Source organism: Chaetura pelagica, unplaced genomic scaffold, assembly GCF_000747805.2.
Source record: "Chaetura pelagica isolate M959 unplaced genomic scaffold, ChaPel_1.0 scaffold24, whole genome shotgun sequence".
Lineage (NCBI taxonomy): Eukaryota > Metazoa > Chordata > Aves > Apodiformes > Apodidae > Chaetura > Chaetura pelagica.
Window position 1 is genome coordinate 4,323,267 of NW_009953077.1, and position 12,213 is coordinate 4,335,479.

At 40.0% G+C, this 12,213-nt stretch overlaps 1 protein-coding gene across 1 annotated transcript in view; it reads left to right on the plus strand.

Annotated features, from left to right (window-relative positions):
- The first annotated feature begins 4,758 nt into the window (after positions 1–4,758).
- Positions 4,759–12,213, plus strand: part of VPRBP (Vpr (HIV-1) binding protein) — a 44,274-nt gene continuing 36,819 nt past the window's right edge. Inside the window, exons 1-4 of the mRNA XM_009996926.1 lie at positions 4,759–4,870; positions 9,386–9,462; positions 10,207–10,280; positions 11,256–11,369. Of these exons, the coding sequence (XP_009995228.1) occupies positions 4,761–4,870; positions 9,386–9,462; positions 10,207–10,280; positions 11,256–11,369 (375 nt within the window). The 5' untranslated portion in view covers positions 4,759–4,760. The remainder of the gene's footprint in view (positions 4,871–9,385; positions 9,463–10,206; positions 10,281–11,255; positions 11,370–12,213) is intronic.

Consider the following 12,213-nt stretch of genomic DNA (forward strand, 5'->3'; position numbering starts at 1 on the left):
CCGTGCCCTTCCTGACCTTTTACGCCTTCGGTTTGAACCGGCAGCGCGGGCCGCTCCTCCCGTCGGGTCCCGGCGGGCAGCCCGGGCCCCGCTCGGGGCGCTGCCGTGTCCGGCCCCCGGGAGCTGTCATCAGCTGCCCCGGCCGGGCCCCGGCTCCGCGGGGGAGGTGGGTCCTCCCCGGGGTCCTCCTCAGGGTCCTCCTGTCTTTCTTTCCAGCCGTCTGAAGAGGAGTTAATGTTGAAACGGGGTGCTGTGGGGTTATTTGTTGTTGGGTGGTTTTGGTTGTTTTTTTTTAAGCTTCCTTTGTAGGCAGCAGAAGTTTGTTCCTTTTTTTTTTTTGTTTGTTTTTTTTGGTGCCTGTCCCGGCAGATCAGCACATCGTTTCAGCTTTGCTTTGTAAAAGCAGAAATTCCAAGAAACTGAGTAAGTTAGGGGTTTTCCTTGAACTAAAAAATATTCTAAGTGTAGACTAATAATTTTTTTTTAAACAGCTATTTAAGAGCAATGTGAGGAGTATGTTCTGTAGTAGCAGCTGAATTGGAGTTCTCTCAGGGGTTAAAGTGGGAAGCTGAACAAACTAGGATTTCCCTTAGAGCTTCAGTCACATAGGACACCAAAACAGGGGTGCTCCATAGATTTTGAAGTTGTTATTACTTTGTGGCACACTTTCTTCCACAAGTGAACTTCACTGTTGACAGTTCATTGAGCCCCAGCATGAACTTTTGCGTGGCTGTTCCAGACTCAGCAGGTTTAGGCAGATAGCTGCCTGATATCTCATCCATTTAAAGAGTAATTGTGATGAGAGGGAGAATTTTTGTTTTTTCAAAGTCAGGTATTCTTTATGTTGAGACATAAATATGGAAGCACCTACAGTTTTCCTGATCTGTTTGTATTTAAACATCTGCTATGTATTTAACTAGATTCCAGTTAATGAGTTCTTGATTTTCCCGTATGGGGTTATATTATTATGTCAGAGACTTTTCATCTGTGTTACCTCCTGAGCCATACTTTGAATCATGTTTAGGAACAACATGAAACTTGAATATTTAAGCTAGGTCAAAGTGTAGTTATTAGACTTTGAGTTGGCTCTATACATTTGGATGTGTAAATCATCTTGTAATTTTTGTCCACATAGGAATTTAAATGAGAAATGTTTCTCCAAAGTTGATTAAAATTGATTATTTTTTTCCTAAGGTGTGATTTCTATTACATGACTCTTTCATTTGCCATTTAAGTTGTTAAGGTGTGGATTTTGTGCTTGTTCTCCAGTAACTGTATTGTTGGTTTTCAGATTTTACAAATAGGTTTCTTTTCACCTACGAGGTTTAATGCTCTCAAATGCATGTCTGTATTGAAGTCAGTGGGTCCAGAACCTCACAGTCCTTTGCATTAACACAAAATCTATAAGTGAGTGACCTGTAGTGGTGTTGCAGTTGGTGTGAGGCTCAAATATGTGGAGGAATGAAACAGTGAAGCTGAACTGCTTGAACTACCCCGTGCCCTTGTTGAGGTTTGTAGTTAGAGGTCAGTGGGACTTGTGTTTCTTTGTTGTTCAGAGGTGTCTGACTAAGTGGTTCAAGCAATGAGGTGTCTGAGGTTTCAGAAACATGTGAATGCTTCTGGGTATCTGTGTCTGAATGCTTTGGGTTTCCCTTTTCTGTCGTATCTTTACATCTAAGTTCAGAAGAGTGAAAAGCTCACAAAACCTTTGCTATGATATTGGAATACCAAGTGTTTAATATTAAAGCAGTGCTGTGTGCTGAAACGTGTGTGGATTTTCAGTGGGAGTCTTCACAGGGATAGTTAAGATTATAAATATTTGCCTCTCAAAATAAAATGCTTTGAGGAAGTGCTTTATGTTTTGTTTATATCAGTTCTGTTGATTTTAAATATGATATTTTGACAATAGTGGTGTTTGGAAAAAATATTCGCTGTCCTTAGCTTATTAGATATTCTAATTGAAAGCTGTAGTAAGCTATGATTTAAAAAATATATTGAAAATACTAAACCTCCCCTATAGATTTAAGATTGAATTTGTTCACAATCTTGTCCAAGGGAAATAGTGAAGTTCAGAGTTGCTCTCACTAGGCCTTGCTCTTCAACAGGCTGGATGCATTTCTGACAGTTACAGCTTAGTTCATACCATTTATGATTGTTTCCTTCTCTGCAGACTTCTTCACTTTGTTTTAAGATGGAATGCTTGAAAAAAGGCAGCGCAGTAGGAATTCCTTTGGTCCTTGTATTTAGAAAGTAACTTACCTGCCATGATATTCCACCCATATAAATATTACTGCTAACATTCATGAATATAAGAACTGTGGAAGTAGATTCTTTGAGGTAATTTTTGTTGTTGCTTTTTGCAGTGCCATGCAGATGCCTTGAAGAGAGACTTATTTTCATTGCTGTGTACCTACAGAGAGTAGCACTTGTATGTTTTAAATTTATTTCAGGAAAAAGGTTGTGTGTCAGCAACAGTTATTTAGATCTATAGTGTGCTTTAAGTGTGGTGATACTCCAGGGTCTAGGGATAGCTGGAACTTTTCTATTTTCACTTGGTTATGTTATAGTGCTGGGTGTCCTGGAGGCAATGCAGCTCCTGTGGTCTTCCTGACTGGAACTTTGTTGACCAGTTGCAGGATCTTCCTTATTTTCTAGCTGGAATGCTTAAGGATTTTTAGAGGAAGTAAACTATTCTTCATATTGCTGGAGAGCCTGTACAGGCCTTGTACAAGCTCTGGGGTCACAAAGCACTTTTTTTCTGTGTCCCTGGGGTGTAGAATGAAGGTGGAGATGTCTGAAATGGTTGAATGCAGATGCAGTTACAGCACTTGCATTCTGAGGCTTAGAGTTGATTTGTCTGAATGTTTATCTGTAATACTTAAAAGCTCAGAAGTGCTTCTGGCAAGTGTTGTTCAGTTAATGAAAAAGGGAAAGGAGCTTTATGAGCTTGGAATAGTTTTCCCTTTCACAGGTATTTCGGGTTGTGTGTGTACAATCTCATTATGTTTTGTTGCCTGCATTTAGGAAAGTGTTTTTTTTTCCAAAGCAATTTATGCATTTGCATCAAATTTTCCAGTCTAGTTCTGTGATGAATGAATAATGAATGCTCTAGATAAAATCATAATTACTTGTCATTTAAAAAGCATCATCTTTCTTTATGCTTAGGTAGGTATTTTGTTAGCATGTGCTCGTTTCATATAGTACTTACCAAAATTATGTTCTTCAAGCTGTGTGACTTGCAGTCACATGTTTACTTTTCTGTAGTGTTTGATAATTTTTGCTCACTTTCTGCCAGTTTCATCTTCAGCTGAGTGATCTTTTTGTCTCCCATTTAACTTAACTAGTCCCAATATGCTAAATCCAGAAGTACCTGTGAGACAGGAGGTAGGGCTGCAGGGTTGTTCATCCATTCATTGAGTGGGAAAAGGTTTTAAACAAATGAAGGGTATCTAAGCACTCAGTTAACATGGGGACATTTTTCAGGATGAACTTGGCTATAAATGTAATCCCTGTGACCTGTGGCTCCCTTGATACTCTGTCACTGGGCTGGGTCCTTACTATGTTTCAGGAGCTGACTTGCATGTCACAGTCTTACACACATCTGTATCTAACATTAGTTTGGAAGGTTCTTTCTCTGGATCAGTGATGATGAATAGATATTTAATTGCCTGGCAGATGGGTATTGGCCATGTCATGGCTAATGAAATGTGGAAAATTTTTGCATGTGTTTGGACATGAAGGAATCTCGTCTTTGGCGTTGATATCTGCCCCCGCTTTCCCCCCACCCACCTCCAATACAAGCTTAATTTATAAATTAGGATTGAGTGTTCCTTCCTCCAGAAATTACAACTCTTCATAGCCATCACAGTCTGTCAGACTGGAAACTAAGGGCATGCAAGTGTTTTGAGACAGATTGTGTTCTAGTTTGGTCTCCCAGTATTTCTAGTAGACTGTTATCAGACTGACAGAAATTGACACCTGAAAATTTAAATGCTTCAGCAGTCTCTAGGGTGCTGGTTTGCTCATTAAATGGTACCTTATTGAGTCACTCAGTACTGTTGGAGGGATCTCACTTTTGTGAATGGTAAGATAATTCTTCTGTCAGCTTCTGTCTCACAAGTAAAGGCTGATAAACCTGAAGTAATTGCCCCAGTGGTCCCTCCTGTGATCATTCTTCCTTCTTACTGGAGCCACTGACTGTTCTTGGAAACGCTGAACTAGTGGTGATGCAGCAACCTGCTCTCATTCCCAACTGCTACTCTTCTAGTGCTCCTTCCACTGCCCACAGCTGCTCAGTGTCCCCACCTTCTGCCTCCTTGGCAACGTGAAGCTAATATGATTCTTGGCACTTTCACTGTCTGAAGGGTGTTAAACTGGAATGATTACACTAATCGTAACCCTTCTGCCCTGGCTTTCTTGTTTCTTGAGTAAATTCCTGAGCAACAGCAAAGGACTACCTCAAGTCTGCTCATGGAATTGAGGTAGAGTTGTAAAAAGCTTTAGTGTGGTCAGGTGTGCATACTTCCCGTCATGGTCAGGGTTGTCATACACAAGTTAAGACTTGTGTTCAAAGTATGTGCATGTTCTCTGGACTTCAGGCAAAGTACCAAAAAGAAACTTCCAGCTTCCAAAGTGGAGGTCAGCAGAATCCTGTCACTTAATATTCTTTCTCACTCCTTGTTGCTGAGTATTTCCTTGCCTCTTCCAAATGACTTGTAATCTTTGATTTTTTGGTTGTTGCCTCTGCTTTAGGCTAAGCCATGACTTCAGGATCTGGACATGTAGACTCCAAGGCTGAGCTCACGGCTTTGCTTGAGCAATGGGAGAAAGAACATGGCAGTGGGCAAGACATGGTCACTATTCTCACCAGGTAAGATCTGTTAAATCAATTTCTAAATCTGAGTATCTGAAGTCACTTGACAGCAGGTTTTACCAGGTTTTTGCTTGAGGCATTTACACACCTCATTACCTGCTGGTAATTGATTTTCTTTGATGTGGAAGTTCAACTGTGTGATATTTAAATACACTCAATTTTTGGTTATAAATTTATATTGCAGAGCTCTTACACAGCCTGTCTCTAAAACATGAATTTAATTTTCTGAAATTATAGAAATCAGGAGTATGATTAAATTGTTTAAATAACTTCACCTGAAGCTTGTAAAACACTGATGAAGATGCAAAGCTGTGAGAATGTTGTTCCATCATAGTGGTGGTCTGGGGTTTGTGATTGTAGTAGCATTGATCAGACTAAGTGAAAGGATGAGAGCAACTCATTGGATGAATCCAGGGAATTATATTGAGAAGGTTTTACTGAAGCTCACAGGGCATGTTTAAAGCAAAATTAAAAAATTCTTTTTTTTTTAATTGGATGTTTATTGACTGGCATTACATTGTATGTGTGAGGAAAATATTCCCTGAAACAATAAGTTATTTTTAGGAGATGTTGTAGGTACTGGTAACACCATCAGACATCTTCTATGACAAGAGAAACATTTGAATTATCAATTGCGTTTGTAGTTTCCCAAGCCAGGCCTCTCTTGGGTAAACTGATACTACTCTTGCTTTAACAGGAGATTCACAGAAATTCCACACAATTCCTCCCTGTGCCTCTGCTGGCAGACCTGTAGCCTGCCCAGTGTGTGCCAAAGGACTTTACTGCACCTGTACATTAAAAGCACTCCAGGTTTCTGTGCTGCACTGCTCTGCATTGTTGGATCAGATAAGTCAGTGCACAGATTCTGAGCTGGCACTGGGTGGAAATAACAAGAATCTGGTGATCTGACAGATCTGTGCTGTGCCTTTCCTAGTGGGCACAACTTTTTTTGCTGTTCTTACTATGCTTTAAAAATAGCAGCACGAAGGAGGGATATGAGCAGCAGAAACCAGTCCTCAACACTTGAAAATCATGAGGTCTTCTGGTATATTTTTGTGTATTATCAGATTTCTGTCTTGGAGGGAACATATGTGCTATTTCAAGGCTTTTTCTTCTAGGTATAAACAGCAGAAATTTACTGTATTTTAAGAAATTTAAAGAAATTATTTGCCTTTTCTTGGTTTCATAACAGTCTGGCACTTCTTGCTCCTCCCCAGCACCTTGAGTTCCCTACATTATTTATGCCCAGACAAATCTGTTAACTCTCTTCATTTTCCAAGGTCTCTGTGAAGCAGGCAGAGTGGTTATGGATGGTGAAAGGTGGGGCATTTTGGCTTTAGTGGAGAAAGTACCTATTTATTTAAGGTAGATAGCAAGGGGATTTTCTGGCTTTGGCAGGAGTGGGATTTGGAGTGCTTCAGGTATCAATGAAAGCCATATATCTGTTTGCAGTGGAGGGTTTTAGGTACAGCCAAGATTTAAAAGAATTTGCTGGAAGAGGTGCTAGGAATCCTCACCAAGTGGAGCTTGCCTTAGCCTGAGGCAGAGTAGTGCCCTTGTGCATTGTTTCAGACTTAGGGCAGAGGAAGCTGTGGTCACGCTTGTTGGTGAGTGAAGTTTTTGTGATTCCTTCCACTGTCTGAGCTAGGTGGAAGAAAACTTCCTGGTGTAGGTGGGGGCCTGTTCAATGAGATGCTGAGGCAGCATTTGGGAGGGTGCAGTAGTGAGTATTTCAACAGTAATAAGACAAGAACAGCGAGTGTTGCTTGTAGGCCAAAGCTGAGTTAACGTTTCCAAATAAGCTAGTTTTCTGGATTTACAAGCACTGGAGTGTCAGAAGGTATGACTTCAAAAAATTGCTTGGATAGGTGCGTTAGCAAACAACAGACATTTAGTATAGGTGGTTTTCAAAAAGTTCATAAATGAAAATGATCCTGCAAGAAGTTCACAGTCTGGGTGCAAGTCATGTTCAACCATTCTGGCAAATCCTAGGAGTCACATCCTTCACTGCATCCCAAGAGCCTCTTTCATAAAGGGAGTAAATCAGTAGCTCGACATTGTATGTCGTCTCTACAAACCAAGCGTGTTGTGGTGTGGGATCCTAGGCATCTCACACTGCTGCAATCTGTTTTAAAGGCTCCTGTTGGTTATTAATGCCAAATGATGGCATAGAGCAATATTAGAATGGCTTTATATCACACCATCTAGATCAGTGGGAGTCTTGCAAAGTTGAGGTACTTCTCTGTGTACCACTGTCCCTTTCTTTCCCACCCCCAAGGTGAGCTTCATTTGTGGCAAGTGAAAACAAGCATCTGATTAACTTTCCAAAGGTGATTGCAAAGACAGTTGTAGAGACACAAAATCAGAAGCGTGGGGAAAGGCTCCCTACCCCCATGTGAAACTTAGATCTTATCTGCAAACTGAAGTGGCTAGAGAAGGAATATCATGCCGAATGAATGAATAAAGGAAATCTTGAAACCTGAATAAAAGTTCTGTGTTTTTGTTAATTGCTTTTTGTAAAAGCCCAGTGCACCATGTGCCTATGTTATGAGGCAGGAACGAGCTTTGTTTGAATTTGACTCCCCTGTCACTTCAGCTGAGAATTGCCAAAGCTGTTGATCTAGATAAATGCATCCAAGTCACTTCATAAACGACCTTTGTTTGCATTAGTTAAAAAGAGGGCATTATAAGTGAGCTTGATCTTTTTTTTTTTTTTCTTTTTTTGGAAGTCCATTATAAAGAGTCAGTGAGTTTCTATTTGTTCAAATGATTCTGGCTAAGTATCTCAAAAACCCCTGTAATTGGTGGTTCACGTGCCTTTTTCTTCTAGGCTGTGATAATGTGGTTGTCCCTGAAACCATTCGGCAGGTTCAGCTGGCACACTGTTTGACTGCCTACCTAAGCAGGGTGGACTGATAGGAATGTTATGCCTGCTTTCCATGCTGCTTGTCCTTTCTGGCACATAATCAAAATGCTGATTTATCACCTAAAAATACCTGACAAGTCTAGGTTGCAGCTTCTCAAATCCCCATCAGCAGACACCCCTCAAGCTATTAGTTCCCATGGGGGGAAAAAAAAAGGAGCTGGCAGTGGGAATATTTAAGTAACTTGTTTTTGCCAGAAATTCAAGAGAGCTCAAGCTGTGCCACCTGTTAGCAAGGGACACAATTTACATCTTTTCATGTTCAGGCTTACTAAAAGTAAATATTGGAACCCCACAGGATAAACAATTTGCTGAAAGGTAATTGTCAGATCAGAGACAAGCAGGGAAGTTCTCGGCTCATTCCTGATCTAATTTGCTGTTCTTATAATCTGGGCAGGCTTTGTAGCATCATCCTCTGCCATGCTGGCAAATCAGTATAGTTCATAGAGGCAGGACTAAGTACATTTTTGCCTCTAATTTTCCCTGGAAACACAGGATATTTTCTGGAAAGTAACAGGAATGGAGTAGAAGTCAGTGGCATTCTATAAGGGAAATCCCTTGTGAAAGATAAATATTTTTTGAGGGATTACTGCAGCCTTCCAGCAGCTTTCCCTCCTATGATAAACTCTGCTTAGATCACTACCCTGAGGTATTAAGGTCTTGTTTTAAAATGCTCTGGTGCACATAGATTCTGTACCCACTCTAGACCTCAGTAGAGAGGAGGGAATGAGGTTTTATACCAAGGAAATAAGATCTAATTAGCTAATGCTTTTTTGGATACTGCTTATTTCAGCCTATATTTCTGCTGTAACACTTCATGGTGAAAGGCAGTGGATGACTAAGAAATTACTTATTGCTTGACTATGAAGTAATCCCCCTGTTCTTGATTTTCTTTGAATAAAAATGGTAATTCATTCCCTTACTGCTCATTCTTTGAATTAGAATATAGGATTTCTTGTGTCTGCTGAGGCTGTTTCTCGTTGTAGGGGAAAGAATAACTTCAAAACAACCTCCTTTTTTGATTTTTTCTGATATAGAGGAGAATTTAATGTATTTTGAAGGTCTATGAAGGGAGCTGACTGAGTTTCTCCTTAAAAAGTTGAGCTTCAATGGAGCTGGATGGATAAGCTAAATACAGATTACACAACACCCTATTAAATATTAAATGCTTGTATTATTGCTCAATATTATTAAAATTCTGTATGCAAAAATAACAAAAATTGTGTAGTCAGCTTGAGTGGCCCCTGAACAGACTGAATAGGAAGAAGGACTGAGTCACCTGTTCAGAACTTAATCTCCTGCAGAAGAAATAAAAGGTATTGGCCCCTGCAGATCATAATGCTTGTGCATCACTGGGATGTTGGTATGGGTTCATTGGGTTTTGGAGCATGGTGTGGGGGATGAGGTATTAAAGACAAGTCTCTTCTCTCACCATCCTGTTGTGAACAGTCTGAAATCCTCTGGTAGTACTGAATGCTGTTCAAGTGACAGTTGATGAGCTGTTTTATAGTACTTTGACAGTGAGGAGCTGTGTGCTAAGAGAAGACCCATTGTGAATTCTGCTCACTTGATGTTGTTTCCTTCTGCAGAATGTCCGAGCTGATTGAGAAGGAAACTGAAGAGTATCGCAAAGGGGATCCAGACCCGTTCGATGACCGACACCCAGGTAAGATGTCCTGAAGGATTTTGACAGCACCAACTCTGGCACAATGGATACCTGGTAATTCACATTTAATAGAATGCAGTTTTTTGGCTGAATGTGCCTGATCAAGGCTTGATGCAGCTTTTGCACTGGGTAATTGTGTTCTCCAGTGCTGGTATCTGGCAGTTTTGGTGTTTGCTGCAAGATTTTGAGGCCCTGGTTTTTGAGAGAGTTTTCCAGAGGTTGATATATGGCATAAGGGTATGTATAGTCATGTTAATGAGTTGTAGCTAGGGTGAAGTAGTGGCTGTTAGATGGACAGAGAAGACAGTCTTTCTCAAACTGTCTTGAATTTGCTCTTGAATTAGTGAGGTGCTTTAGAACAGTTACATACAACCACTGTTGCTTTTGTATCTTGGTACCCTTAGATAATTTCTTACTTTGGTGACTTTCTTTTTTTGGAACTTATTTCCAAGTTACTGGAACAGTTTGCCTGGCATATGCATCTTCCATCAACAAAAATGACAATTCAATACTATTGAACCACTAAAATGTGTTGCACTGTGACTAGTAGGCATTCTAGGAAGGCAATTCCTACCAGAAAAAAAGTTAAGTTGTTGAATAATTTATATGACTTCTTCAGTAATTTTCCTTCTGAGAAAGCTTCGGCTAACTAGAGTATTCTGCAATCAGTTTGAAGGTATCAGTTTAGTATTAAACCTAAAATCTTGAGGTGGGTAGATAAGTCTTTTCCCATTTCTCTCCCAGGTCGAGCAGACCCTGAGTGCATGCTTGGTCACTTGCTGAGGATACTTTTCAAGAACGATGATTTCATGAATGCGGTAGGTTTGCTCTGAGAAGTGTATCTGGCAATTTCTGACACCTTCTTATGGTTTTTCTTTACTCTGTGCTGGCTGACCTCAGTACTTGTTTAATATTTATTTTACTAGTGTAAGGACTATCTCTTCCATACCATTGGTTTTCAAAATGGGTTTAAATGCAGCTCATTTGTCACGGTTAAAGTGACTCAAGGGAAGGGGAGTTCAGGAGCGCTGGAATATGTGTAGTAACAATTGATTTAGTTCTTCTCAATGATTATCAGTCTCTTTAAAGAAAATGTAGCTCCTCTAATGTTATATTAAAGTTTACTAGTATAATTAATTTCTGTAGTGGAAATTAATTCCACTGATTCCAATGCCTTGTCTCTGACTACTTGGAAATGCTGGACTGCCTATAGGAAGACAGGACAAAGTTGGCTCTAGAAGACTCAGGCAGAGGATTAAAAGGCAAGAGTCTGGCTTTTTCCTCTTGCATTGCTATACTCTGATAGGAGTTAATAGCTAGAATTTTTGTAACATCACCTTCCTGCGAGCACCTGTGTCAATACGTATTGCTGTAAGGATTCTGACAGATTACTTGCATGTTGCTTTTGGTCTTAAGCTGCAAATGATAAGCAAATATAGATGCCATTAAAATGGCATTTTTTATGTTAATTTTTTCAGTGATTACCCTTTCATGTTTACACTATTACTGCACTGTAATGTTTTTTTAGGTATTTGTCTTTACAAATCAGATCAAGAGAGGTATTTAGTCAGGGAACAGGAAATCACAGGGGAATTCTGTTTCTTTGAGAAGTAATTTCAACTTCTGAGGCACTGGAGGGAGCAGGTTAAAGGCTGGTCATCTTCACATCCAGGGCTTGCATACTGAGATTTCTTACTTGACCGTTTTGCTGCTGTGGGAGTTAAAAGGTTTTCAGTGCACTGGTTTTGGTCAGAGTTGCATTTCAGATCAATGCTGTTCCTGATGTTCTCTAGCTAGTGAACGCTTATGTGATGACAAGCAGAGAACCTCCGTTAAACACTGCTGCCTGCCGACTTCTTCTGGACATCATGCCAGGGCTGGAAACAGCTGTTGTCTTTCAGGAAAAGGTATCACCTTTACTAAGGCTTGATTTTTAAGCTTGGCCTGTACTCTAACAGTTCTTTCCACAGGAGAAACCAATAAAAAGCCATATTAAAATATCGTCTCTGGGAGATAATCTGACCAGTATTACTAGTGGTTTGTGGCTTTTTGATGTTGGCTTGTTCAACTGATCGAATCTTGGGTGTTTTGCAGCTTGTAAGGTGGGAACTTACAAAGACTGATTCAAACAGAGGAGTTGGAACTTAATGTCATGATTTGGAATATGTTATAATTTGAACTGATATTTCGTAGGCCTGTGAATAGAACAGGCCATATGGAATTTGAAGACTTGCTGTAGGAGTCTTACTGAATAATCCCCAGCTACAGAAGAGTGATGACATTATTAGAGCTAAGTGATAAGGAAGTCATACTCTTAACTAAGCAGTCTGAAATCCACATGCTTTGTGGGAATTATCTGGAACTCTGATGGACAGATGCACTGGACTTCTGTAGGTAGACAAGTGTGGTTTCTGAAGGAATTCCTGGAGTTAAAAGTAAGGAGAGTCAGTTTTACTCCTGAGGCGCAATTTTCTCATCTGTTATTGTAATGTTTTTCTGAAGTTTGAAAGCCAGGTAGTGCTTTATATAAAAGTACTAAATTAATTTCTTTAGTGTTGGGAGCCTGGATACGAGCTCCAAAGCACAATAAAAGGAAAAAATGTTATCTCTTTGTGAAGGATTAAATTCAATACAAGTTCTTTGTGATCTGTCCAAAGGCTAAGGCTGTGAGACTGATCCAAAAAAATGGAAGCCAAATAATAGTTTCCTATTTGTGGAGGATATAGCTTTTTTTTTTTTTTTTTTTTTTAA